Source organism: Rhinopithecus bieti, unplaced genomic scaffold, assembly GCF_001698545.2.
Source record: "Rhinopithecus bieti isolate Rb0 unplaced genomic scaffold, ASM169854v2 scaffold_76074, whole genome shotgun sequence".
NCBI classification, from domain to species: domain Eukaryota; kingdom Metazoa; phylum Chordata; class Mammalia; order Primates; family Cercopithecidae; genus Rhinopithecus; species Rhinopithecus bieti.
Genome location: NW_016828659.1, coordinates 643,985 through 671,660, shown reverse-complemented (window position 1 = coordinate 671,660; position 27,676 = coordinate 643,985). Strand labels below are relative to the sequence as shown.

Below are 27,676 nucleotides of genomic sequence, written 5' to 3'. Positions count from 1 at the left end.
AGAGGGCGAGGTGGGAAGTTAAGCAGGAGTTTAGGAGACCCTGGGAAGCCTCTGAAAATGTTTAAGCAAAAACATAATTGGTTTTATTTTTATTTTTTATTTTTTAGACGGAGTCTCGCTCTGTCACCCAGGCTGGAGTGCAGTGGCACCATCTCAGCTCACTGCAAGCTCCACCTCCCAGGTTCACGCCATTCTCCTGCCTCAGCCTCCCAAATAGCTGGGACTACAAGCACCCGCCACCACGCCCAGCTAATTTTTTGTATTTTTAGTAGAGACAGGGTTTCACCATGTTAGCCAGGATGGTCTCGATCTCCTGACCTCGTGATCTGCCTGCCTTGGCCTCCCAAAGTGCTGGGATTACAGGCCTGAGCCGCTGTGCTCGGGCAGCTTTATGTTTTAAAAGATCATTACCTCATACTTGGTTCTCAGCTCCCTGATCCTTTTAGTTTTATTGGATAGAGGAGAGACCTTAACGTATATAGAGACTAAGGAATGTGGAATTGGAAATCTGCCTGGCTCCCTTTCCGTCAGTGTGCCTGCAGTCAGCCATCTTTCTCCAGCTAAGCTGAAGGATGATGGGAGCACCACACGACAGAGAGCTGAGTTAGGAAGGGTGGGGTGGTGGGAGCACCACACGATAGAGAGCTGAGTTAGGAAGGTTGGGGGGGAGGTGGCTGAAGGGTCCTCACTGCAGTTGACAATTTTAAATAAATTATCTCCCACTTTTCTTCAATATTTTCCTATAGCAAATGGGAACTTGGACCAAATACCAGCTTCCTTCATCCTTCCATTAGACTCACAGCCTAGTTAGGATGTGCACAGTCCCAAACCAGGAATAGCACATGCCATTACCATAGTGGGGTGGATGGAAGGGAGGAAGCAATGCTTTCCAGCCTTTAGAAGCCTCTGGTGATGTGCTGTGAACATGGTGAGGGAACCTGAACTTTGGAGTCAAACAGGCTGGTCTGCAGACCCCGGTTCCAGCACTCACTGGACTCAGGACCTTCCCAAGTTAGTGAACTTCTCTGACTGTGTCTGCATTTTCTCACTGGAAAATGGGAACAGCAATATCCACCCTCCAGAGCTGTTGTGAAGATGAAATGGAAGTGCCAGAAGTTAATATTCTTTCAATATCTTTCAGTACTTATTCTCCTAGAAGAAAAGAGATCCTGTTTGTGTGACGTTCCTATAGCCTCTGCTGTACTGTATTATGAAAGCTCAAGAAATAGAAGTTCATGATGAGGCATAGCAGGAAGAAAATGTTTTAAGATACCAAACAAGGAAAATTTAGGAAGGAATAAGAACCAAAAAATACATCAATTGATCAGGGTAAAAAATGTCTTATGCTTTGCGAAGGACTAATTTCCACTAATGATCTGAATGCCTACTTAACTAATCATGTACGTTTCTAGCCGGAAAGACAATACTTGTAGTGTACGTTCCATTTTAATACACAAATCATTGTTGCTTTTCAAAAGCCATCTTTTTTTCCCTCGCCACAGACAGCACCCCGAGGCCTGGCCAGCCCCATGCCAGCTCAAGAGCATGAACTCTTACTGGAAAGGGTTCTGTGGGGAGTACAAAGTCAAACATAATTAGGCTTGCATTCAGAGCTCACTGCCTAGCGGGAAAAAAGACATATGCACTCATAACTCTAATTTAACACGGCGTCCTAGAAATTCCGTATCCATCTTCAAAGTTCTCTGGAAGCAAAAGACAGGAGGAAGGACATTTTAGAAGGAGGCTTCCTGGAAGGAGTGACTTTCGTTTCAGGCCTTAAAGAAGATGTGAGTTTCCACATACAAGGAGGGAGGAAAAAAGCATGTTCCAGACAGAAGCAAGTGTGTGAGCAAAAGCTGCGGGGTGGCAGGGAGGGGTGTTGGGGGGTGTGTATCTGGACGAAGGCAGATATGGAGAGTGCTGGGAAAAAAGGTCTGGGAAAGGGCTTTGGGGCAGGTGGTGAGGATGTTGAATGCCTCTTTGAAGAGTGAGGTTTTATTCTATGTGCCCTTGCTGGGGAGTTGTGAAGGTTTTATTCAAAAGAGCATTGGGGCCGGGCGCAGTGACTCACACCTGTCATCCCAGCACTTTGGGAGGCCAAAGTGGGCAGATCACATGAGGCCAGGAGTTTGAGACCAGCCTGGCCAACATGGCGAAACTCTATCTCTACCAAAAGTAAATAAATAACAAAATTAGCTGAGTGTGGTGAGGTATGCATGTAGTCCTAGCTATGCAGGAAGTTGAGGCACAACAATCGCTTGAACCTGGGAGGCGGAGGTTGCAATGGCCTGGGATTGTACCACAGCGCTCCAGCCTGGGTGACAGAGTGCGAGAGACTCTCTCTTAAAAAAAAAAAAAAAAAAAAAAAAAAAAAAGCAATGGGAATGGTTCTTAAGGAAAATTTCTCTGAGCACACTGTATGTTCTCACTGAATATTTGGTGTGGTTTGGGTTTTATACCAGTTACAATATGAAGCTTGGTATCTCTGAGCCTAAAATCTGTGCTTTCCAAGGAGAGTAGAAATGTCCGTGTTCACTTTGGTCAGTACTCTTGCCTCCACTTGGCACTCATGCTGCTTCTCAAGCCTTGGGGTGTCCCTGGTCCTGGGGTACCTCCTGCCCCTGCAGCCCTTTTCTAACCTATTGTCTCACCCCTCCTCTGCAGGCTCCCAAGCAGCCTCGCCTCCTCCTGCAGAGGGATCAGCTGTCACCCTGCTCCTCCCTCCTGGCCCTCAGCCTACCCTACTCGCATGCATTCACCATCTCACCAGTGGAAGAGGCATCCTTCCCCTCTTTACAGAGGTTCCTTCCCCTGAGCTCCTCTGCCTCAGCCTCCCCAGTTGGCTTCTCCCCTCCTCCACACTCAGCCTCTTTCTCATTTGCACTTAGTTCCATTCCATCTTTAAAGAAACCCACTTGGATTGCAAATCTCTCTTCACTACCACAAATCTGTTTCCTCACAGCCAAGTTTTCGAAAGAGTTCTCCACATGGGCGCCTCCTCCTCACCTCCCATTAGTGCCTCAACCCATTGTGATCTGGTTTCTGTGCCTGTTGCCCCTCTGCTCTGGCTATAGTCCCCAAATGCCAGATCCATCTGGCATCTGCTGCCCAAAACTCTCCTGGCTTACAAATACCACTGTCCTCTGATTTGTCCCCTGACTTGTCCCCTGGTGTCCCCTCCTTTAAGAATACACCTTTTCTAAGTTGCCTGCTGCCTAAATGTTTTCCTCTGGAAAACTCACCTACTCCAATGGCTTCAACAATCACCAGTGCTATGGGGACTTCCAAAATATTTTTTTATCTCTAGCCTGGGCCTTTCTCTTAAATAACAGATGCATGTATACAACTGCCTACTGGGCCTCTTTACCTAGATGTTGTACAGTTACCTCACATTAAACAAAGCTGAATATATCCCCCGCCAGTCCATCCTCTGTGGGATGAGATGGGTGGGCCCCTCCATTCACCTAGTTTCAGGAATCAGGAGCCTGGATTTGTCATTGACTGCTTCCTCCACATTGAATTAATCTCTTAAGTTCCATCAGTTCCACCCCATAGTGTCTTCAGCCCATCCTTTCTCCATCCCTTCTGCTTTAGTTCAGGCTAACAATATCTGTCATCTCCATTTCTGCAACAGTCTCTGACTGGCCGCCTTGTACCAGTCTTGCCCTGTTCTAATTCATTCTCTACTCTGCAGCTGGAGTGATCCTTTGAAAACAATATCTGATTATGTTATGCCCTTGTTTAAAATTCTCCAGTGACTCCTTGTAGCCTTAGGATAAAGCCTTAACTCCTTAGTACAGCAGACAAGGCCTTCCTAATAATAGCTAACACTTATCAAGTTCACAATCCATACCTCGCACTGTTCTAAGAACTTTACACCTATGTCAGCGTACTTAATGCTCACAATTCCTGACATAGGTCCTGTTACTATCCGAGTTTTACAGTGGAGAAAATCGAGGCACAGAAAGGTAAGCACCTTGAACCAGGTCACAGAGCTAGGAAGTTGGAGAACCAAGATTCAAACCCAGGAAACCTGACTCCAGGCCCACACTCAGCAATACGCTGCACTGTCTCTGTCATGTGCCACAGCTTCTCATCCATTCAGAAACATTGATTGAGTACTGAAACTGGGCCAGAAGCTGCCTGAGACACTGGGGATATAGCAGGAATCCAAACAAAGGTCCGTTCACATGCTAATGAAGACAATGAGTAAGAAACAGGATGATTAGTAAAATTATTAGGTAGCTAGATTAGGGATGAATGCTAAGAGAAAAATAAGTAAGAAAGAAGATAAGGGGGAGTCTGAGAACAGATATGTGATGTTAGAAGGAGTGTCCAGGGAGGACTTGAAGGAAGTGAGGATGTCTAGGAGAAGAATATCAGCTGAAGGAACAGCAAGTCCAAAGGCCCTGAGGTGGGAATAGTTCCTGGTAGGTCTGAGGAAACATCAGAGAGGTCAGTGTGGCCATGAGCAGAATGAAGGAGGGAAAGTGAATGGTGGCAGGAAAGGATGGTGGGGGCTTGGGTACAGACCAGGTCCAGGTCATGTATGGGCCCAGAAGCTCACTGTAAAATGACCTTGGCATGAATGTGTATGAGAGAGGAAGCCACATGGGGGATTCTGGGCAGAGGTGACATGATGATAATTTACCAAACTAAGAGGAGCAAATGTGATTTGAAATGAATCTCTCTGGTCAGCTCGTTGAAGGATAGATGTAGGGAAGGAACAGTGGAAGCTGGGAGACCAGTCAGGGACCAGTAACAATGATCCAGGCAAGAGCGGATGGTGGCTGGGACTAATGTAGTAGCAGCAGAGGTGGCAGAAGTGGGCAGAGCTGGATACATTTGGAAGGCAGAGCCAATAGCACCTACCAAGGGACCAGAAGGGGGTGTAAAAGAAGAAACAAGGGGCCAGGCGTGGTGGCAGGTGCCTGTAGTCCCAGCTACTCGGGAGGCTGAGGTAGGAGAATGGCATGAATTTGGGAGGCGGAGCTTGCAGTGAGCTGAGATGGCACCACTGCACTCCAGCCTGGGCGACAGAGCAAGAGTCCGTCTGGAAGGGAGGGAGGGAGGGAGGGAGGGAAGGAGGGAATAAGGGTGATTGGAAGGTGTGGGGTCTTGGCCACAGAAAGAATGGAGTTTGCCTTCTCTGCGATGGGAAAGGTTGAGAATAGCAGATTTAGATGAGTGACATCTGGAGGTTGATTGGCATGCATTAAGCCTAACATGCCTATTAAGCATCAAAATGGAGATGTTGACCAGACACAGTGGCTCATGCCTGTAATCCCCGCACTTTGGGAGTCTGAGGCAGGAGGATTGCTTGAGGCTAAAGTTTGAGACCAGCCTGGGCAACATAGCAAGACCCCATCTCTTAAAAAAAAATGTTTTTTAAATTAACTGGGCATGGTGGCTCACTTGTAGTCCTAACCACTTGGAAGGCTGAGGCAAGAGGATCACTTGAAGCCAGGAGGTCAAGGCTGCAGTGAACCATGATCCTACCACTGTACGACAACTCTGTTGTCTGGGCAACAGAGTGAGAGTCTGTCTCTTAAAAACAAACATGGAGATGCATTGTCACCTCCCACCCTCACCCCCATTTGAACACACACTCACATGTATCTCATGTCCTAATCCTACTGAACTACTCAACATTTCCCAAACTAGTTGTGCTCTTTCATGTGTCCGGGCCTTGCATCTGCTGTTCCTCTGCCTGGAAAGCTATTAGCCCATCCAGTTGAGAAAGTCTTCCCTGGCCATGCACGAATGCACTAACTTGAAAATGTCTCTTTACTTTCCTTTCTTCCCTTCCAGACCTCAAAATCCAGTCTCATTCACCTTGATGTGCCCTGCACCTAATCCGGGACATGAAGCATAGTGGGTACCTCCTAGGTTAGACGGATGGGTGAGTGGGTGAGTGAACAGAGAGGTGGATAAAATGAGAACTCAGCAGTTAGACCCAACTGTGTTTTGATGGTAATGATGGGAATTCCCCTGGCACATCGCCAGGTGAGATGATCATTCAGCCTGAAATGAAAGAAACAGCAGATGTCAGGAAGTTTTTGTTAATCCTGCGTTGTGCGTTAGAACTCTCCAGCATACGTCCCCTTTCCCGCACACTCTCCCTACCTTTCTCCCCCATTTCTAGCTCCTGGTCTTATTCATCTGTAGCATCAGCAAACATATACCCTGTACTGTTCACATCCAGGTCTGTAGGAGAAATTTTGGTTATAAAACTGGAAGAGTGTTTAACCTAACGTCGTGCTGCAAGCTTGCTTTCCACGGGCCTCCGGGTCTGCCAAAATGATCAGGCCTCATTATTTAGGAAGCCGCCTCAGCCAGGCGTTACTAATTTGGGCATTACTAATTCGGATGCCTATTCAGGCAAATGAGCAATGAATGTAAAGTGCTTTTGTCAGTGAATTGCCAGTGAAGAGAAGAGGGAGTGGGGGAAGTAAAGGGAAAGTGATAGAATGTTTGAGCTTTGCTTCATTTCCAGAAAGGACAGCCATTGCTTCCTGGAAGCTGGGCTTGGCAACAGGCATGGAGGAATGGGAAAGATTTATTTCCCTTTGCCAAAGCTCAATAATTCAGCTTGAGTATTTCAAATCAATACATTTCTTGCAAAGTTTCCAAGGGCTGCATTAAAAAAGCCATTTTTAAAAATTATCAGTGCATGACAGCATCCTCCGACAAGACTGACGTGTCAGGGATGAGTCCAGTCTTCCAAACAGACAAGACACCAGTGAGAAAGGAGGCTGCCACAAGCAGGAAAGCAAAGTCAGAGCTGACAGCAAGACCAACTGCACCTGCAGGGCCTCTGGCGTGCACACACCTCATTGGTTTTGTAGAGCTCTGTCTGAGATAAGCAGCTGGCTCCCTCCTTCTAAGGGCTTGCGTGGGGAAATCTTCGACTCTATCTCCGTATTTCCTTGAAGCTGCAGTTCATCACTGAACTTGGGAAAGACTAACTTGGGGAGGTCTCCACCACGATCTAGGATTGCTGAGATGTCTGACAGGCTGAGTCACTCATACTTTTGTGAATTGTTAAAAATGTCATAGTTCTGACATCTGGACGTCTTGACTTTCGGTGATAGGAGATATGGAAAGACAGTAAAAGGCTGTGTGTTTACTGTTGTTGTAATCCCCACTAGAGATTCCTTTTTTTTTTTTTTTTAGAGACAGCGTCTGGCACTGTCACCCGGGCTGGAGTATAGTGGCGCGATCTTGGCTCACTGCAACCTCCGCCGCCCAGGTTCAAGCAGTTCTCTTGCCTTAGCCTTCCAAGTAGCTGGGATTACAGGTGCCCACCACCAGGCTAGTCTAATTTTTTGTATTTTTAGTAGAGGCGGGTTTCACTGTGTTGGCCAGGCTGGTCTCAAACTCCTGACCTTGTGATCCACCTGCCTCGGCCTCCCAAAGTGCTGGGATTACAGGTGTAACCAGAAATTCCTTCTATTTCGATGTTTTATGTTCGCTAGAATCGTTCCTTAGTTCTTTCAGTAGGAGAAGCCATTCATCCCGCCTTGACGGCCAGTGCCCTTTGAGGCTCACAGCCATTTGATTCTTCCTGTGTATCCCCTCTGGTGGGTGTCTCTGTTTCTGGAGTGTAGTGGTTCCTGCACTTTGGTCTGTAACCCCCTTTGGTGGGGCCAGAGACCCCTTAGATTAATTATCACATTTCTTTCACTTACTGCCACAAAAGCCAGCAGTGATTCACTAGGAGAACCAGAAGATGGGAGCTCTTTTTTATGAGACGCCAAGGGGCTCTGTGTTTCCCAGCATGAAGTCTTCAGTGACAGAGTCTGGGAGGACAGCACCGGCAGCAGTATAATTTTCAAAATCCCCGTGGAAGAGCAGAGCAACTCAATAGCAAAACCAAAACCCAGTGACAAGACATCTCCAAGTCCCACCTTAATGGGACTTTTGGTAGCCTTTGGAACAGGGAAAACCCAAAAATAGCCAAGAGGTATTCACCAGAAAGCCTGGAAGTGGGAGTGGTTTTACTCATTCCTATGGCAAGTGGCCTCGAGGAGGTCTAATTCTCTGGTCTCTGTGAACTCTGCAACTGAGCAGCCACATTGATGGCCAGCTTTCAAGATAGCTGTGGAGAAGCTGCTGGGAGTGGAGGCACATTGAAAAGGTTAGGGATGGCCAGACATGGTGGCTCACTCCTGTAATCCCAGTACTTTGGGAGGCCAAGGCAGGTGGATCACCTGAGGTCAGGAGTTCGAGACCAGCCTGACCAACATGGTGAAACCCCGTCTCTACTAAAAATACAAAAATTAGCCAGGCGTGGTGGCACATGCTTGTAATCCCAGCTCCTCAGAAGACTGAGGCAGGAGAATCACTTGAACCCAGGAGGTGGAGGTTGCAGTGAGCATAGATCGTGTCATTGCACTCCAGCCTGGGCGACAGAGCGAGACTCCATCTCAAAAAAAAAAAAAGAGAGAGAGAAAGAAAAGGATAGGGGCAGCAGAGACTTAGATGCAAGGTCTCCCAAAGGAAACAGAAGCAGGAGATTTCAGAAAGCCAGCTGCCATTTATTTGAATGCTACATGAAAACAATAGAAGAGAGGGCTTGCTAAGGCTGGAACCATGCCATTTCGTGAAAATTTAGGAAAACTGTCTACAGATGAAAATGAGCAACAGAAAAGTAGTGAGGTCAAATCCCACACAAAGTTTTTATAAGATAAAGGAATAGAAGGAGCAGAATAGCATCCCTAAAGAAAGCATGCCAAAACAACATGCCTTTAGAACAATTCAAAACTGTACTTACCTCTAAATGAGCTAAAAGGTAAGAAAAAGATATGAAGCGTGGGGCAAACACAACATCAATCAGAATTAGAAAAACTTCCAAATGAGATGACAGAACTCTGGAAAGAGTTAAAAGTAAAATAAAAATAATTTCAGAAATCAAGAGTAAACTAGTAAGAATACAAGATGAATCTTTACAAAAGGTGATTTTTTAAAAGAGAAACACAATGGGGAAGCAGGAAATTTTTTAAAATGAAGAAACAAGAAAGGTTTTAAAAACAACTCAAGAAAAAGTGACAAATATTGAAGAAACACAAAGAAATTTCAACATGTGGGTAATAGGAGTCTCTGGGGGGAAAAAAAACCATAAAGGAAGCTTTCGTCTGCATCGCTCCAGTCTCTGCCCCTGCCTTCACATGGCCATCTCCTCTCCCCTGCGTCTCTCTTCTGTTTCCATATAAGGACACCTGTCATTGGATTTGGGGCCCACCTGCATCATCTTGAGATCCTTAATGACATCTGCAAAGAGCCATTCTCAAATTAGGTCTTATTCACAGGTTCTGGGGATTAGGACGTGGACATTTCTATTTGGCAGCCAACATCCAGCCCTCTCCAGTCACTGAGCTAGTAACTGACAAAAACAGGATTTGAATTTTGTTTTTTCATTTTATTATAACGTGGTTAAGAGAAATTTTAAATATTTCCATCAAGTTAGCAATTCTTGCCAACAAAAGTGGAAAGCATGACTTTATATATGTATATATAAAGTCAGAGCCTCATTCTGTCACCCAGGCTGGAGTGCAGTGGTAAAATCATTGCCCACTGCAGCCACTCCTAGGCTGAAGCAGTTCTCCCACCTCAGCCTTCTGAGTAGCTGGGACTTCAGGCATGCACTACCATACCTGGCTGATTTATTTTGTTCTTCAAGGAGATGGGGATCTTGCTATGTTGCCCAGGCTGGTCTCAAACTCCTGGCCTCAAGCAATCCTCTCACGTTGGCTTCCCAAAGTGCTGAGATTACAAGTGTGAGCCACAGGACCTGGCCAACAGCATGCTTTTACAAATAGTAGGATAGCAGGAGGCCAGCCTGCAGACCACCCAGAGACCTCACCCCATCTCGCACTCTGCCCAACCCCAAGGGAGCATTTTTGTACTTAGTGGATTAGCATTACTTGCTCCATCTATGATGGGCCACTCATGCTCTTCACAGATTTTCCTGGCTCCTATGTCAAAGTTAAAAAGCAGACATCGGCCTTTCTCCAGAACTCAGAATATTCGCATCTATATTGTAACACTCATACCTTTTCCAGCACAGAATGAAAAGCACCTTTGAAGAACCGTAAGCCATGAGTGATGACGGGCCGAAGGGAGTGAGGGCTCCTACCTCTTGGCACCTCTACCATCCTGCCTCCGGGACCCCTGCCACCTACTTGGGAGTCTGCCCTTAAAACTTGAGGGTCACCTGACTCATTCCTCCCCACTCATTCATCTGACTGCCCACCAAAGCTAAGTGTGAACAGCCTGTATTGATTTATCATTTTCCTTTTGCCTACTTCCTCTGGTACAGAGATCTTCATGCTTTCATCCAAGTGAATGATGTAAAATCCCAGGTGGGGTGACAGAGCCAAGGACAAAGGTGTTCTGCAGCAAGGGAGGGCCTCCCAGTATGAGCCTTGGAGTCTCAGAGGAGCCCAGGGACACAGCACGAGACATCCAATTACGTATCTGTTGCCCTGGAAGGGGAGACGGGGTTCGGTTTGTGGTGGCGTTTAGTTTTCCTGACTCCAAGTGACCATCTTAAGCCAGAGGATTAGTAACCTTTACAACTCTAATACTGGGGAATATATTAATAACTGGTGAGAAAAAAGATTACAGCTTTTTTATTGATAGGTCTATAAAAGCCATTTCCCTATGAATGTCCTCAGAAAGGAGGAATCAGGAGATGAGATAGAATAGAATAGAGAGAGGTCTGTCTCACACACACACACACACACACACACCACACACACACAAATGCAACACAATTATCTTTAAATAGAAGTTGCTTCTCCAAGTTTGGTTTTTTTTGTTTGTTTGTTTGATGAGGCGTCAGCAACGCTGTTAAAATGATTTCATCCTGCCTGTGTGTCACAGCAGTCTGCCCCGCGTAATGCTGAATCAGCAGCAGCCCAGACAGCCTTTTGGTGGAGAGTACATTCAACACCCAAAGGCAACCAACGGGGCCTTTGAAAGCACTTAGAAGCATTCTCCAGAGAGCCAGGGAAGAGGACAAGAAGAGGGTGCAGTGGGATTCTCCTTAAAAGACAACATCTACTAGAAAAGCCATGCTTTGGAGGTGTTGTAGGTCAGATCTGCCTTTGGGGCCCTGTGTGTATTTTCTGAGGTCTGTTAACTGTAAAAGTTCATTTCACACTCCCTTCTCCCAGCACCCCCCTATCCTGTGCCCACACCTCCTGTCCACCTCCTGGAATTCAGTGATTATCTGAACTGTCTCCATCCTGAGAAGAGGCTTTTTAAAATTTCGCAGGAGAATAGAGACACCCGAGGGGGATGGGAACAGGCGCAGCTGAGCCACACAAAGCCAAGCCTTCTCCGTGTGAGTGACGGGCGGATCAGGTCCCTGTCCAGAATGAGAATGAATTTTACTCTGGTTACACTTTGCAAAGGAATGTTCTGCAGACTGTGCCGGGCACCAGAGATGGTCCGTGTGCAGTTTAAAAGAGCAAGAGAGGAAAGAATTTTCATCCTTCTTTATTCAGGCACCCTCAGGAGAGTATCGGTGTTCCGTGAATCGTGCAAATCCCACAGGATCTTTATGTGCTCTGTACCCCATCCATTTCCGCCGAGGATTACAAATATTCTTGCACCAACTTTCCTCTAGCAGTTTCGATTTCTCAATAAATCTGTTTGAGGAACATTTCAACTCTTAATATCTGTTTTCCTGCTTTTTTTTTTTTTCTTCTTAAACTCAGGCTTCTTTGTAAGCAGACATATCAGTAAGTTTGATAATAAAATGACCTTTTGCCCTGCAGTATAGGAAATGCTGCCTTAATGGCTCTTTGCTTTAGAAACTCGTCCTTCTATAGCATCTCTCCTTGCATAGCCAAGTTGCGTCATTTTACATAAAGTAAGGTTATTTGCAGTGATTGACCTTAACTACTATGAAGAAAAACTGTCAATATGTTACCAATGATGTCTGTGATACCTGAAGAAGGGACATTCCCTATTTAAGGTCAGGAATGTGCGTTTTAAATACAGAAATGACAGCTCAAACATTTCATTGTTCTCCCACTTCTAACTGAGAAGAGGGCACCCTTCCTGTCTCTCTTGTCTGGTTTTCTCCCCAAAATATCAAGAGAGATATATATTTCTCTTCTCAAACTTTATTTGGTTTTTGCATTACATCACAGATACATATTGTCAGAACCATTTGCATACACAAGACTAAAAAATACACTAAACGAATTCTCCAGGGATCCATGGATAAACTTAAGGTAGTCTATAAGCTTTGAAATCACAGGCAAATATTTGTGTGCATGTGCCTGTGCATTTTGAAGGGGGAGGTTTGTGAACTCTGGCTGAATTCTCAAAGAATCCTGTACCTTCTTCCTAAGCTGAGAAGTACTTGCTCTAATCTCTTCCCTACTCCCTTATTGCTGTCCCTTCCCCACTATCGTTTTTGTAAAATATGGACTTTAATTAAAATGTGGATGCTTAGATCACCATACATTTTCTGTGCTGATTATCATTTTTAAAATACTGCGTTACATGACTTAATTACTGAAACTTCAAATGTCTTACTTGCCTCAGCCTCGCCCGGGGCCTGAGTGGGCTCCTCCTTCAGCCTTCTTTCCTCCTGCCTCTCCCTGATCCAGGCTGTTTTCCGCAACCCCACCTGAGTCATTTTCCCAGCCTGCACGCTGACCATTCAGTACCCTCCTCAAAGCGCTGTACTGGGCTTCATAGCTACTGCCACAGCCGTCGCACACCTTCTAAGAATGCTTGCTCCAGCCTCTGCGGCCCCAGGGAGCTGCTGAAAGTATTTTGGTCTTCTGGAGACATGGGACAAAGTACAGCTCATCTACTATCCACTCCTTGTCCTACCCAGCTCCCCAAAATGCACGGAGCACTTTCTGTGTACCAGGTGCTGTGCAGCATCTCTATAGGGATCACCTCATTTCATACTCACATTTGCCCTAAGAGGTACGTACTATTCTGGACTCCATTTTACTGCTGGGGAAACGGATTCACACACGTAACTTACCCAGCGCTAGTAAGTGATGCAGCCAGTATTTTAACCCAGGACAATTTGACTCTGAAACCCAAGGTCTGATCTAAAATGCTACATGCATCTCACCACATTGGGCTTGCTGCCCAAAAGCAAAAATGAGAAGAAATCTTCTAAGTCATGTTCGCGAGGCTGAGTGGCAAGCTCCGGGTCAGTTTTGCTGTCAACAGGTTTTCTGCTGAAAACCCCTTTGTGGCTAAAACCAGGTAAAAGTCAGAAAAATCCACAAAATGAAGTTTATAAGAAAGAAAAAATCATTCGAGGGAATTGACTGTGACTTTGGATCTGAACATGAACATACAGTGTTCTTGTTCTTGGACTTCTGGCTGAAAGACATGAGTATAACCTTCCAACCTCCACTTGGAAACTTAGTGCTGAGATACAGGCTAACCTTGAGGACAGAAATAGGAAATGTTTTGGAACTTCCAATTCCCTAGTGACAGAATTTGTTTGCAGAAAGCAGCTTTGGTCGGATAGCACGTTCAAGGTTAGAGGCAGACCCAGAGGAGGGAGATGTGGAGCTTGTCAGAACGCATCCAAGGCTGGCCTGGGGGTTTTGAGCGGATTTGCAGAGAGCAGGCTGGTGGGGAAGGGAAAGGAGGCAGAAAAGGGTCTGGAAAAGTGCCTCTGGTAAGCAGCTTGAAGGGCTCTGAGGACACTTGGTTTTCTTTTGAAGGGCAGAGTACAGGGAAGAATTCTAAGTAAACCCTGCCCTCGGCAAGCAGAGGTCAGAAGGTGCTCTGCGGGCCCTGAGCAGAATTCGGGATCTGCAGCTAGACCAGGCCGGCCATGAGAAGTTGAGTTTATGGTTTATTATTCCTCATTCGCTTGCATTTTTACAGTGCATTTTAGAGTGCAAGGCACTTTTACATCCATTATTTTCTTTAACCCAGAGGAAGTTCACTGGATAATACAAAAAGCCTGGAGCTGGAGTTTCGGTCTTTAGGTTCATTGTGACCTTAGGAAAGTCTCTTGATCTCTCTGAGCTTCAGTTTCTTCTGAAAATACAGTTGTGCCAGCTTTAGCTCCCTCACGGAATAGACGATGGCATGGCATGGATGCGGAAGCATCTGGTAATGTTTTGAACTGCACAGAGCTGAGTGTCCTGACCATCAAAGCCGGAGCTGGAGTAAGTGATGAGATGTGTCGGGGAGGAGAGGGGTGCCAATCACAGACTGCAGAGCTGGCTCAGATGTGGACAGCCTAGGAATGGAAATCTTTGGCCGTACAGTCTGGCATTACCTGGGGACTGTTATGTGCCAGGCACCATGTGCAAATCACTGTGAAATCCCCTTCAGCTACATGCGTGGACATTTTAACTCTTAACACATGTGCCTAACCATTCACAATTTCATCTCCCAGAAGGTGGAAGATGCATTGAGGAGCATTGCTAATTTGGACTCAACTCTGACAAATGAGGAATTGTCTGGAAAAGTAGAAATGATAGGAGAGGGTGAGAATAAAAACATGATCTTAGGATTGGGGAAGGGAAATGAGAGACACGAACAGATGTGTTTTCTTGACTTAAGGCAAATCTTTAAATTTTAGGAAAAAGTACTTACGATCTCATGATCTGAATGCGGAGACACAACTCAGAGTCGTTTGGGCTGCTCTTGAAAATGAAATCCTGGCTTATCAACTGCACATGACCCTTACTGGAATAAGAAGGAAGGGAGACAACTAAAGAAACTGATGAGGCTATATTGGGGATATTCTCTGATGAGCTCAGTTTTTAAATGTGTGTGTGTGTGTGTGTGTGTGTGTGTGTGTGTGTGTGTGTGTGTGTGTGTTTTGAGATAGAGTCTCACTCCATCACCCAGGCTAGAGTGCAGTGGCGCGATCTCAGCTCACTGCAACCTCCGCCTCTTGGGTTCAAGTAATTCTCCTGCCTCAGCTTCCCGAGTCGGTGGGATTACAGGTGCCCATCACCACGCCCAGCTCATTTTTGTATTTCAGTAGAGGCAGGGTTTCACCATGTTGGCCAGGCTGATCTCAAACTCCTGACTTCCAAGCAATCCACCCGCCTTGACCTCCCAAAGTGCTGGGATTACAGACAGGTGTGAGCCACCACACCCATCTCTTAAATACTTTTTTTAATATAAAAGTAACACATGCTTAATAGAATTGATAAATAAAAAAGGAAAGGAAGACAGAGAATATCACCTACAATTCTACTGTATCAATTGCTTTGAATATTTTTTATGTTGTATTTTTCTATGCATTGAGATTATTATATATGTACACATACTGTTTTTCAATATGAATACATACTCTTTATCATGTTACTGTCTGCATTAATTTTCTATCATAGATATTGTCAGTAACTTATTTAACTATTTCCTTATTGCTGTTCCTAGTTTTCATGATTAAAATAACACTGCAATAGACATCTTTGTGCATGAAAGATTCTTCCACATACTAAGTTATTTCTTTAAGGTAGATTCTGAGAAGTTAACATTTACAGGGTTCTTAAAATATCACTAAGTTGTTTGCCAGAGAGATGATGCCAATTTATCTTCTCACTGTTTTGTGAGTACCAGTCTAATGAGCTCCGATTTTTAAAAAGATGTATATAATGGATGAAAATGCAACTTAATGAAAAGAAACATATAAAGGAGAGTTTCTTAGCTCTAGAATTTTAAAACTTGAGTGAGCTGCAAACCATGGAATACGCTTAAGACAACAATAAGTGTGGGCAGCAGTATAAGAATAAGCATGATGTCAGCCTGCTGATGGAGTTGGATGGCGCAACATCAGCAAATGGCAAAGAAACCAAAACTGTTCAACTTCTTTCTCTCTTCCATGAAGGAGAATGATTGTCAGACTGAAACAGGTAGTGCAAACACTGGCAGAAGGGAATTGAAGCCCGAGATGGGTGAAGTAATTGAAAAGTCAACTAAGTTCTGAATAAATGCAAGGCTCTTGGCCCAGACAAATGACGTCCCAGGGTCAAGAACTCAGAGGGGTGAAAGATAAGCCACTGGCAGTGATCCTTCAGGGTTGTGGGAAATGGAAGCTGTACTGAAAGAATGTAAACTGTTGTTAACCTGATTTTAGGAAGAGAAGCTGGGGAAAATGTGTGTGTGAAATAAAAAAGCTAACCTGATGGAACTTCCTGATGAAATTCGGGACAGATTTTCAAACATACATGTTACGAGTGGAAGACATTATCACTTTGGAACCAGCCATCTGCTCCTCATCCTCTCTCCTCATCCTCTTTAATAAGGTTGCTCTAAGTGTTGTAGTTGCTGTATTTCAGGATATCAGGAAGGCATTTCATTGAATTTCTGACGGTGCTTTCATGGATGAGCTTGGAAAATGTCCAAAAACCAGAGTATTTAGATGGATTGATAATTGAACAACTCTTCCGAAAAGGAGTCAATAACTTGATCAGTATCCATCCAAAAGGAGGTGACTGGTGTGTCACCAGGGTACTCCTATCTCAGCCCTATATAATCTGTACTTTGTCAGTAACCTGTGGAGGTGACAGATGCTTACCAAAGCTGTAGATGATGTGAAATTACAGAGTATAGATGCTAGAAATAGATGGAAATCTGGAAAGACTGCAGCAGGCTGAGATGATGGTTAAAAATAATAAGATAAAATGCAGTATCAATTAATATACATTCTTACAGTTGGGTTCCAAGTGCTAGCTATACATATGCATGTAGAGTGAGATTATAAAGGTGATTATAATAATAACAGTATAAAATCAATAGCTAATGTTTATTAAGTGATTGCTCTGTGCCAGATATTGGCCTATGTGTTTCATATGATCATTTGTATAATTTTACTCTGTACTAGTTTTATGTCATCTGAAAATTGTATAAGTACATTATCTATGATTCAATGATATTTAATTCACAGGTTGAAAGTTGTCCTCATTTTCCAGTTGACGCCAGCAAGACACAGAGAGGTTAAGTAACTTGTGCAAGGTCACACAGCTGGGAAATAAAGGTTCCATGCTTTTGTTCAGTGCCTGCATGCTTAACTACTGTGAAACTTTTTCTTTTTAAAATTTAATCATAAATTTAATTTGATGTCCTGCCAAACGACCAAATAAGCTTAGAGAGTTAGGTGGTTTTTAATGTGGGCTTGGAGCCAGATCACCTGGATTCAAATGTCAGCTCTTCCATTTCCTGGCTTGGTGACTTTGGCCAAGTCAGTTAACTTCCCTGTGTTCTACTTTTCTCCTCCATAAATGGGGATCGTTCCTGTCTTACAGGATTGTTGCAGGGATTAAATGAGTTACATATGCAAAGCATTTAGAATGACTCCTGGCACATAGCAAGCGCTTGCTTACAAGTAAGTGCTTTGCTGTTATTAGGCTACACAAAAAGCACTATGGTGGAGTGTTAAGAGTTGAGACTGTAGAGCTAGACCACCTGGATCTCTGTCATGGCACCACCACTTCCATCTCTGTGTGCTACAGTTTTCTCATCTGTAAAAAAAGAATAATAATCATTGCAGTGATAAGATTCAGTGTAAATGTTCAATAATTGCTAGCTGTTATTATCAATAGAAGTATATTGTCCAGAGAAAGAAAAATGCTAGTCCTGTTCCTACTGCTGCGTTTGGGAATTGAAGCTACATAAGATCTCTGGAGGAGACAGGCAGGCAGGTTGGTGAGGGTCTACAAACTGCAGTGGAGGAGTTAGCTTTGGACCAATTAAGGACGTTTCATCTGGAGGCAAAATGACTAAGCAAGGACATGGTAACTGTCCTCACTGTGTTGAGGGTTACAAAATTGGTGTGTGTCATTGAATCAAGTTATGAGACAACATGGGATGTTGGGAAAAGTCAGGGGATCAGGGGCAGGTTGATCCTGAGTCAGTCTCTTAACTTCCAGGCTGCAGCTTCCATCTTTCGCATTTTATGAGTCCGTCTCCAGCACGTAGAACCTAGAGCGAATTCCTATTTATACAGAAAGTTTGGATAAAGAGTGGTTTTGTTGAATGGCTACTGTAGCAGAAAAGCTTGAACTGAGTGTTGCTCAAATCAATAAAATCACCTAATGACTAAGCCCTGTGTTTTCTATCTTTTAAACTGAAATCAGAATGCAACAGACTTCACTGGGCTTTTGTGAGAATTACATGAAGTAATCTGTATGAAAGCACCTTATCAACTCTGAAGTACTACCCCAGTGTAGGCAGTTATTTTGATTATTTCCATAGCTGGATTATAACTTTTCTAAGAATTAGAATATAATGAAACACCGTTTTGTTTTGTTTTGTTTTTTTTGAGACGGAATCTCACTCTGTCGCCCAGGCTGGAGTGCAGTGGCCGGATCTCAGCTCACTGCAAGCTCCGCCTCCCGGGTTTACGCCATTCTCCTGCCTCAGCCTCCCGAGTAGCTGGGACTACAGGCGCCCGCCACCTCGCCCGGCTAGTTTTTTGTATTTTTTTAGTAGAGACGGGGTTTCACCGTGTTAGCCAGGATGGTCTCGATCTCCTGACCTCGTGATCCGCCCGTCTCGGCCTCCCAAAGTGCTGGGATTGCAGGCTTGAGCCACCGCGCCCGGCCAGTGAAACACTCTTAAGCATTAATCTGTCTTCTGTGATTCAGAAGATCCTTCAGGAAGTTACAAAATCTCAGGGTCATGGCCGTGGGCATGGAGTAATTCTGTAGAAAAAGATCCCGGCTGTATTTGTATTCTTTGGCTTTTTGGATTCAAATTAAATAGGAGCATATTGACTACATTAAACCCTGAAGGGAATAGAGATCACATACTCTAAGCCCTTCATTTTACAGATGAAGTCACTGAGCCACAGAGAAGCTGAGGGTCCTGCCCAGAATCAAATGTTAATTCACGGAGGATCTGGGAATAAAATCCAGGCTCCTGTCTCCCAACATGTTTTTCATCATTAGTTTAAGAATATCTCAGAAAGTCTGAAATCAGGTGAAAATGTACTAATGAATGTGGCTGCCCCTTAAAGCATGGAATTGAAGAAATATTAGAAATAAATTTAAGGGCCTGAGTGTGTCACCGAAGGATATGACACCATATACGTGACCTACTTGGGAGTGGGGGGAAGTACAGTAGAATTTTTAGTAACTTTCTTAATCACAGCAGTTCATTTTCTCTGTACAACTTTCTTTTCAAATATTCTCTGAAACTAATTGGCATTAACAATGCTGATCTTAGTAAATAACCCTCCAGAGGCGTGATGTGTACACAGGGAATAGTATAACATGGGTGCAGAATAATGGTCTCCCTCTCTCCTTTTTGTCCTTTTCCTAATCATCATTAACATCTATATTCTTCGACTTTGTTGAATTAAAGTTGCAAGAGATGGCCGTAAATAAAGCAAGTTAGGTATGTGCCTCCCTCGTTCTGCCCATGCAGCTTCTGTTCCGTTTGCAGCTGTGAGCCACGTAAGACTCTCAAGACCAAGCACTCATGAGTGCCTGGGAGCAAGTAGCCTGTGAAGGGAGGACTTTATTCCTGGATGTATTAAAAGCAGAGTCCCACCTACACCTCCCTCCTCTTCCCATTTATAAATCTACTTCTCCAGGGATCTACAGATTTTTGGGCTATATTTTTAGTCTGTTGATAATTTGAGAAAGTCTCCAAGGATCTAAGTCTTGGATGGGTAGGAGTCAGTTCACTCAGTCTTTTTTGAATCCCTAATTGATGTTCAAAACCAGTCTCAATTCTGCATCTGGATGGGACATGCATGTTGAAGTACAGTGTGATGGATAAGAGCACAGATTCTGGAACCAGATTGCCTGGGTTCAAATCTCCGCTTCTCTCATTACTAGGGTTATGTGACCTTGGACAAGTCCCTTAAATGCATCGGGCCTCAGTTTCCTAATCTGAATCCGTATCATAGGGTTGTGTGAGCATGCAGTTGAATGAGCTAGTATCTATTCATAGAAAGTGCTTAGAGCAGTACTAGGTGCACAGTAGTGTTTAGTAAATGACTATTAAGTAAATTAAATCAGCCTGATTAGAATTGCCTCCAGGTGCAAAGCTCTATTCCCTTTAGACACTGTTAACACACAAGGTCTTAAGGGCTGTAGGTTTAAGGAAAAGGGGCTTCCCCGCCTCGCCTGGCTCAATTCTACACCACAACCTTTTTATTCTATTGAATTAAAAAGCAAGTAACAGTGGGTCTTGACTTTGAACACCAAAGTTTATCAAGCCTCTTTCCAGCTCGACGAACGAGTCCACCTACTTCTCTCTTTATGCGAAAGGAAGAACAGCGACGCTGATAAATGCATTGAGTGGCCTGGAGCAGGTAGCTTGCTCTGTCAGGATCACTTTTGTGTGACTGCTGGGATCGCCGCAGTCTGCCCTGTAACTTGCTAGGTCCCTCTTGTACACAAGCCCAGGGCATTCGCGTCGGTTCCTGGTGAGGGGGTTTCCACACGGTGGCCCTGGTTGCTTCAGGGGCTGGGCTGTGGGAGAGATTAATGGGAAGTGAAAAGAGAAACTGTTGTGCTTAACCGGCAGAGCTGTTTGGAGTGTGACTCTTCTTGTATTTAGGGAAAAGATTACTCATGAGTATTTTCTTCCATAGAATATAAAGAACCTCAAATTACTACTTGCATCCCCCACCCCCTTCTCACCCGCCTCCCTCCATTGCAGCGTGTCCTCTGCAGAAACTTCAGCATTTTACTCTCATTTCCCCTCCCAAGCGGGATTCAGTTCTGTATTTGCTTTGGGGCCCTTGTTTCCAATAAGCCACCCTGTACTTTTTCCTGTTTCTGCCTGAGCATCTTCTGCTCTCTGGACCTCTCACCTCCAGGCACCTTCCTAGGCCCGAGGGACCAGACCCTGACATATGTCCCCAAATGGGAACTCCCTGTGTGAAGGAGAGGAAGGTCCATAATAACAAATTGCAGTGCCATTCTTGTTCAAAGGTGACACCATTGACAGTAAGGAGTTAGGTTTAAGGTTTTTACCAGTTTGAAAATGGAGATTTTGCTGGGCAACCCTCACTGCCACTCCTACCTCCCTGTGATTCCAGATACGTGTTTTCAAGGTCATTGGAGAGAGTTGGTACTTCCCATATCCATGGACTGTTTTTAATAGGCATCACTTTCTGGCCAGTCAGGAGTCAAAAACAAAAACCTTTAGTGACTGTATTTTTTTCTAAAGATCATAAAGCAGTAACGCACCATAAATTATTTGAAATTCTCATTTGTTTCCATGTGAAAAAAAAATTATCCTAAAAACACCAAGAAAAAAAAAAAAACCTTAAATGCTCATCTCTAATGTTCCAGTGCCCAGTAGTTGTTTTTTTGGTGCACTACAAAAAACGGGTTTTGGTTTTGGGGGCTTCCACAGGTGTAGAGTAAGCCAACTACCATTCCTCAAAACTACACTTTGCAAAGGAGCATTCCAAGTGGCTCCAGGGCATTTGAGCCGTTTGTTCCCCACTTCAGCAGGTAGGAAGAGCACCCCGTGTCGCAAAACAGATTGTTCTTTGGCATGCCTGCTTTAGGATGAAAGGTGATTTTTTCCAGGATCAAACTAAGGGACATTTTTATAACACACTTGTGAAGTCTTCTTAGCAAGTTTAAGTAACTTATATTGAAAGACAGAAGCTCCTCTTAGCAACACTGATGCCATTGCTCTATTTGAACTATTTGAACTATTGATTCACACCATGTGATTTTAGAGAATGAAGATCCATTGAACATCTAGCTTCTTCTGACAAGCAGTTGTTAAATTTGGTCTCATGTCTCCTTTTCATTCTTAAAAAGTAATGGAGACTCCAAAGAGCTTTGCTTATGTGGGTTATAGCTATCTGTAGTTACCATATTATTATATAAATTAAAACTGGGTATTTACAAAATATGAATGTAGCCAGTAAAATAGTAAGTCAACTCTATATTAATGCAAACATATTTTAAAATACATTTTCCCAGACCAAAAATAATTTGTGAGAAGAGTAGCATTGTTACACATTTTTGAAAGACTCTTGAAAGCCTGGCTTAATGGAAGATGACTGGACTGTCATCTCTGTTTCTGCATTCAATCTTTGCAAGATCACAATGTCATATGCCTTCTAGAACATTCCACCTAAGAATGAGAGCAAAAAAGGCAAATAATTAATATTGTTATGATAAGATGTTTTACTTCATAGGCACCCCACAAAGGTCTCAGGAACCCTGATGGGTCCCGAGATCACATTTTGAGAACCACTGTTCTAACTTATCAAAGATTTCCCACAGCAGGAAAATAAAATAAAACTATAGACTCACAGGCTTCCAGAGAGCCAACCTGAGCCAACCTCTCAACCTCTGCTCTGTACCCCTCTCCTGCCCACTTGGGTCCTACTCAGAGTTCAAGTACCACCCCACCAGGAAGCTCTCATGTCAGTGAGTAGAATAAAAAGGCAGAAGACCTCGTATCCTTACTTTGCCCTGTTATTCGCAGAGGCCAGCCTGATGGTTTCCCAGAGGCTGAGTGAATTGCTCTTCCTGGAAGAAGTGTCAGGGAACATTTCATTAGTTGGCAGCTTTGGAAGGTCAAGCCCAGCTCTGGAACATTCTTTCTTCAGAAGGACGCTGGGCTGCAATCAGATCAGCTCTGAATCTGAGGACCCTCCAACCACACTGACGCGTGTCATAGTTCTGAGCCCCCAAGGGTGCCTTGGGCACCCTGGAACAGCCCCTGGAACTGGGCAAGGAAGGGCAGGTCTCTAAGACCTACCATCCCTTAAACACATAAAAAAAGGATCTTTTTCTCATTTTGCCTCTAAATAAAAGCAAAAGTGTTAATCTGACAGCACACCCCAGAGTAGGGTTTGGTGTACAAACTGCTCCCTGAACCCCTCTTAGAGGCTGCTTCTGGGTTTGGAGAAGCCCCCAGTGGGGCGGCTCAAACAAGGGCTGGAGAGGGGACTCAGTTGAACAGAAGGGCTCTTGAGATGTGGAGACTCAATTTTGTTAACTATTCAGAGATCTTCTCCCTTTATTCCAGCTGTCTAACTGACAAGACCTTTCTCTCTTTCTTTCTGCCTCACGCTCTCTCCAACAGGCTTGCAGCCAATTTACTGGAGCAGGGATGACGTAGCCCAGTGGCTCAAATGGGCTGAAAATGAGTTTTCTTTAAGGCCAATTGACAGCAACACATTTGAAATGAATGGCAAAGCTCTCCTGCTGCTGACCAAAGAGGACTTTCGCTATCGATCTCCTCATTCAGGTGAGAGTCTGGACTCTTGGCATATGCTCAACTTGGAAAGTCTGTTAGTTAGTGGTTGATCTTTACCACCCCTCACCCTGCCCAAGAAATCCCAATAGTGAGTCATCACAAGGAAGGGATGACGATGGAAGGAAGTTGAAGGAAGATTATGCTGGCATGAGCCAGTTTGAGGAAAGAAGAGGAAGCGTTTACAGACCAAGGGGGAGAATTTTAAGCTTAGGAGAGGAACCCAGTTTAGTCCTGCGGGCACTGAAACTTAAGAGCTCTAACTGTGTCACTAAGAAGTAAAAGAAGGCTGGCCATGGTGACTTACTCCTGTAATGCCAGCACTTTGGGAGGGCAAGGAGGGTGAATTGCTTGAGTCCAGGAGTTTGAGACCAGCCTGGGCAATGTAGCAAAACCTCATCTCTACAGAAACTTTAAAAATTAGCTGAGTGTGGTGGCACACACCTGTAGTCCCAGCTACTCAGGAGGCTGAGGTGAGAGGATTGCTTGAACCAAAGAGGTGGAGGCTGCGGTGAGCTGAGATCGCACCACTGCACTCCAGCCCAGGTGACAGAGCGAGAACCTGTCTCAGAAAAAGAAAAAGATGCCATTCTGGCCCTTCGACTCTCTAAAAGTGATACCTGAGAGTGAGTGCAGGCTGTGAACTGCTCACCCGAAAACAAAGAGAGGAAGGAGAAGGACATAGAAGGGCTAGAAAAGAAAGTAGAAGTGGGGGAACTGCCGATAAAGACTGGGAAATGGGAGATCCTAGTAGCCAAGGCCAGTTTAGAAAGGCTTCAAGTGGTTTCCCTTAGAAGCAGGACTCGTTTGAGGTAATGCATCTTGTAGCCTGTAGAAATCCTAAAAAATACAAGCACAGGTCTCCTCTGGTTCATCTGACTCAGAAAGCTTGTCTAATTAAGGGCTCCTGAGACCGCATTAGACGATTTCAATTTAGTAACAAACATCTCTACCTGCAAAGTGTATTACTCGTGTGGATAAGGCTTCAAAGATTTGTCTCAGTTTCATTTCCTAAACCCTGTGGATATTTAGAAGGTATCTGTCTGGAAACTACATATGTCAAAGGGGAACTGTGATCTCAAATTTATGCCTCTTGCGGGATTAGTTACTGAAGTACTCAAGGCCCTCCTTTTACTGAATCCCATTGCAGATCTCGACTCTGATGTAACTTGACAAAGGGTGAGGATCCTGCAGAAGGTCTTGGCGTAGTCCCTAACTATGTTCAACCTTTATTTACTCCTGGAGACCTGCCAGAAGTTAATAAACTAACCGTCATGAGGAAACATCCCTCATTATAGGAGATGAGATAAAGCCCCAGCACCCATATCTCCCCTGTTCTTCCCAATTGCCACAGACCGTTTATATGAAGAAATGCTAAAGGAGAAGTTCCCCAAAGTAAGAGATGTTATTGAAACTTGAAAATTTGCATCTCCAAAAACAAGTAATTTGGAAGGGATACAAACATACCTGACATATTGTGTCTCAGATCATCAATTCTTTATGTAATCTCACAGTAAGAAAACTATAAAACAACTATATAAATAAATAAAACTATCCTAAATAGTTCTTTTGAACTTATTACAAAATAATTCCCTTTTCTATTCCAGTGGAAACTCAGAGATATACTCAAAGAGGCAATGTTATATATCTGGAGGAAAAATCCCTACCTCTTTAGTGTTCCAATGAAACCATTCATGTAAAGCAAACAAAGGAAAATACAGTGGTGGGTTTTGACTTGATTTGACTTGGACCTTGGGCAAGTTTTCCTCCCAAGTCTTCATAAATTTCCCCTTCATCCTATCTCAGGTGCTCCTTTTTATAGCTGGTTTATTTTCCTCCACAGTGACCTCTCAGCGTTATTTGTGAAACTGGGTTCTCTCTGCTCAAAGCTATGAACAAAGATACGTGAAAATCTGTCCTCAGTTCCTTGCCACTTTGTCCAGAGTCTTTGTCAGGTGGGCCATGTGAAAGATGGAGCTGCTGTCGAGGAAGTTACTGTCCGGTTAGAGGCAAGATTGCATTGATCTAAAGGCCAAAGAAGGATGGAGGAGGGCGAGAGCAGAGTAGGATGGGTCTCAGGAGAGAAGGAATGGAGTTCATTTGGACCATGAAGAATGGGTGGGATTGAGTAGGCAGAGGGTAATTGGAACAGCATCACCAAGTATATTTGGTTGATGGTGAGAATGCCTACCTGACGAGTAGAAGAGGCAGAAAAGGCAGGAAGGCCTGATAAGCCTGATGCATTAGAATGGATGTTGAGATGCTCTAGATCACAGTTAGGAGGTGGCAATAGACATTCATTCCATGAGTATTCACCAAGCAACTCTATGCCGAAGGTACACAGGTACAGGCTAAGGGAGTTCAGAGATTACAGGGGCCATTTCTAGCTGGATTATCGAACAGACCTCATAGACATGGTAATGGAGCCTGACTTCGAAAACTTGGAGAGGTAAACAAGAAGGAGATGTAGGCCATCATACATGGAAGAGGAATTCAGAGAGAAGGCTGCACATGCTAGACACTCCCTTTGAAACACGGTCAAACATCACTCACCATACCTCTCCGGATTGTCTGATTGCCTCCTCACATTTCAAACTGGTGGACTGTCTCCTGGAAGGTGTCTCTTGACTCCCATCCCTATTTCCCTAATTCCACTCCACCTTCCTTTCTCCCATCTTGTTCTACCTCTGTCTGGGCTAGGTGCTGTTTCTCTTTTATCTTAGAGCATTCTCTACCTCTGTCATGGCCCTTGACACATACACACACACACACATACAGTGTTATATACATTGATGATTGTTTGCTACTCTGGATCCCTCCCCTAGAGTGGAAAGTTCAATGTGGGCAGTGATTGTGTTCTATTAAGCCGCCAAGTCTCCAGTACCTAACAGCAGGGCATGGCATCCAGGTGGCACTCAACAAATGCAGGTTGAATGATGACCCAGTTTGACAGTACCCAGGTTAAGAAGTTTGCATTTTATTTTACAGGTAATTGGAAACCACTGGAAAGTTTTGGTCAGGAAAAATATGATTGGAGCTCTCTTTTTGCAACAGACATTTGCCATCAGTGCATAGGGTAGATTCATTGGCTTACTTAAAGCAAGAAAGCTAGTTAGAGTCCTTGCTGTGATCCTAATGGGAGGCAATGAAGCCCAGACTGGATCAGTGAGATCAAAATAATACTCAGGCCCAAAGTAGCTAGCTAAGATAGGGAGCTGACCTGGAAGTAGTGGTAAGAGTTCATTTTTGAGCACGCAGTGCCAGTACATTCAAGAAGACTTGTCCTGTTCTCCAGTTGGAAGTCTAAAACAAGAGGCAGGCCAGAGCTGGGAATAATAGATGTGAGCATCATACATCATCTCCATTATGTAGAATTTTATGAGCTGGGGATAAAGATAAATTTATACTGAAGGTAATTGAATTAAGGCACCCACTAGAAAGCCATGGACAGAATTTCAAGGTGATGCCTGCCAGCAGGGCCTACGGGAAAACTTATCACAGAACACAGGAGTATTGTGAATGGGTTTATAAGACAGAACTAAGAAGGAGTTGAGAAGCCCCGTCTCATGAAGGGATCACCCAGCAAGAGGAGGAAGGCCACAGGCATTCTCCTTAGGCAGGGGCAAGATCTAGATTGAAAATCATTTTTATTTTCCAGATGTAACATTTGTCACTGTTTCTTCTGACGTGGGCTTTCGGCTTTAGCAGTTTGGTGTAGTGGAAGTCCTCAGGCCTGGGTTCTACACCTGGCCCTTCACAAATCACATCACTTCACTTGGCCTTATTTTCCTCATCCACAAAATGTGGTTCTCACCACATGGATCCTAAGCTCCTTTCCATCCTTAACAGTTCAGCCCAACTTCAACACTGAAACAGTGTTAAGTTTCTAGCAAACAGTGTAGCTATCTATGCTGTCTATATATGGAAACAACATTCCTTAACACAACTCCTCTCCAATGTAGAGAGGAGAGCACTGGACTCAATGAGTTATAATTACCTGAAATACGATTATACCTTAAGTCAAATACAGTAGACTCCCTGAATGCCACATTCTTTGACCAGCTTAACAAATTACATTTATCACATCCACTTCCAGGATAAGAATCCTCCATTTTCAACCCCTAGGATAAAGCAGGGAACATTTGCCATGTGCTTTAAATAATTATATGGTCTCTAACTGGAAGATTTCAAGGTTGAAGACAAATGGGATATTTCCTTTGGAATAGTCTCCCAGTTGGAGGATGTAACAGATGACAAATTTATAACATTTGTAAAGTTGAAGAATAAATGGAAGGGATCCCACTTTTATAAAACTTCACCTGGACAGAATAATTTTACATAGACCTTGGGCTACTAGATAGTTATCACATTAACTTGTTCTTGTTCTGAAGTAATTTAAATTCAGAGAGGTATTTGATTACTTGACTACTTTGAGACTCGGAGAAGACACATTGATAGGAAGGAACGTCTA

At 44.2% G+C, this 27,676-nt stretch overlaps 1 protein-coding gene across 3 annotated transcripts in view; it reads left to right on the top strand.

The window, feature by feature from the left end:
- ETV6 (ETS variant transcription factor 6) overlaps positions 1 to 27,676 on the top strand; it is a 253,423-nt gene that overhangs the window by 174,234 nt on the left and 51,513 nt on the right. For all 3 annotated transcript variants that reach the window (XM_017864555.1, XM_017864556.1, XM_017864557.1), the window contains exon 3: positions 23,035 to 23,199. In XM_017864555.1, coding sequence (XP_017720044.1) covers positions 23,035 to 23,199 — 165 coding nt within the window. The remainder of the gene's footprint in view (positions 1 to 23,034; positions 23,200 to 27,676) is intronic.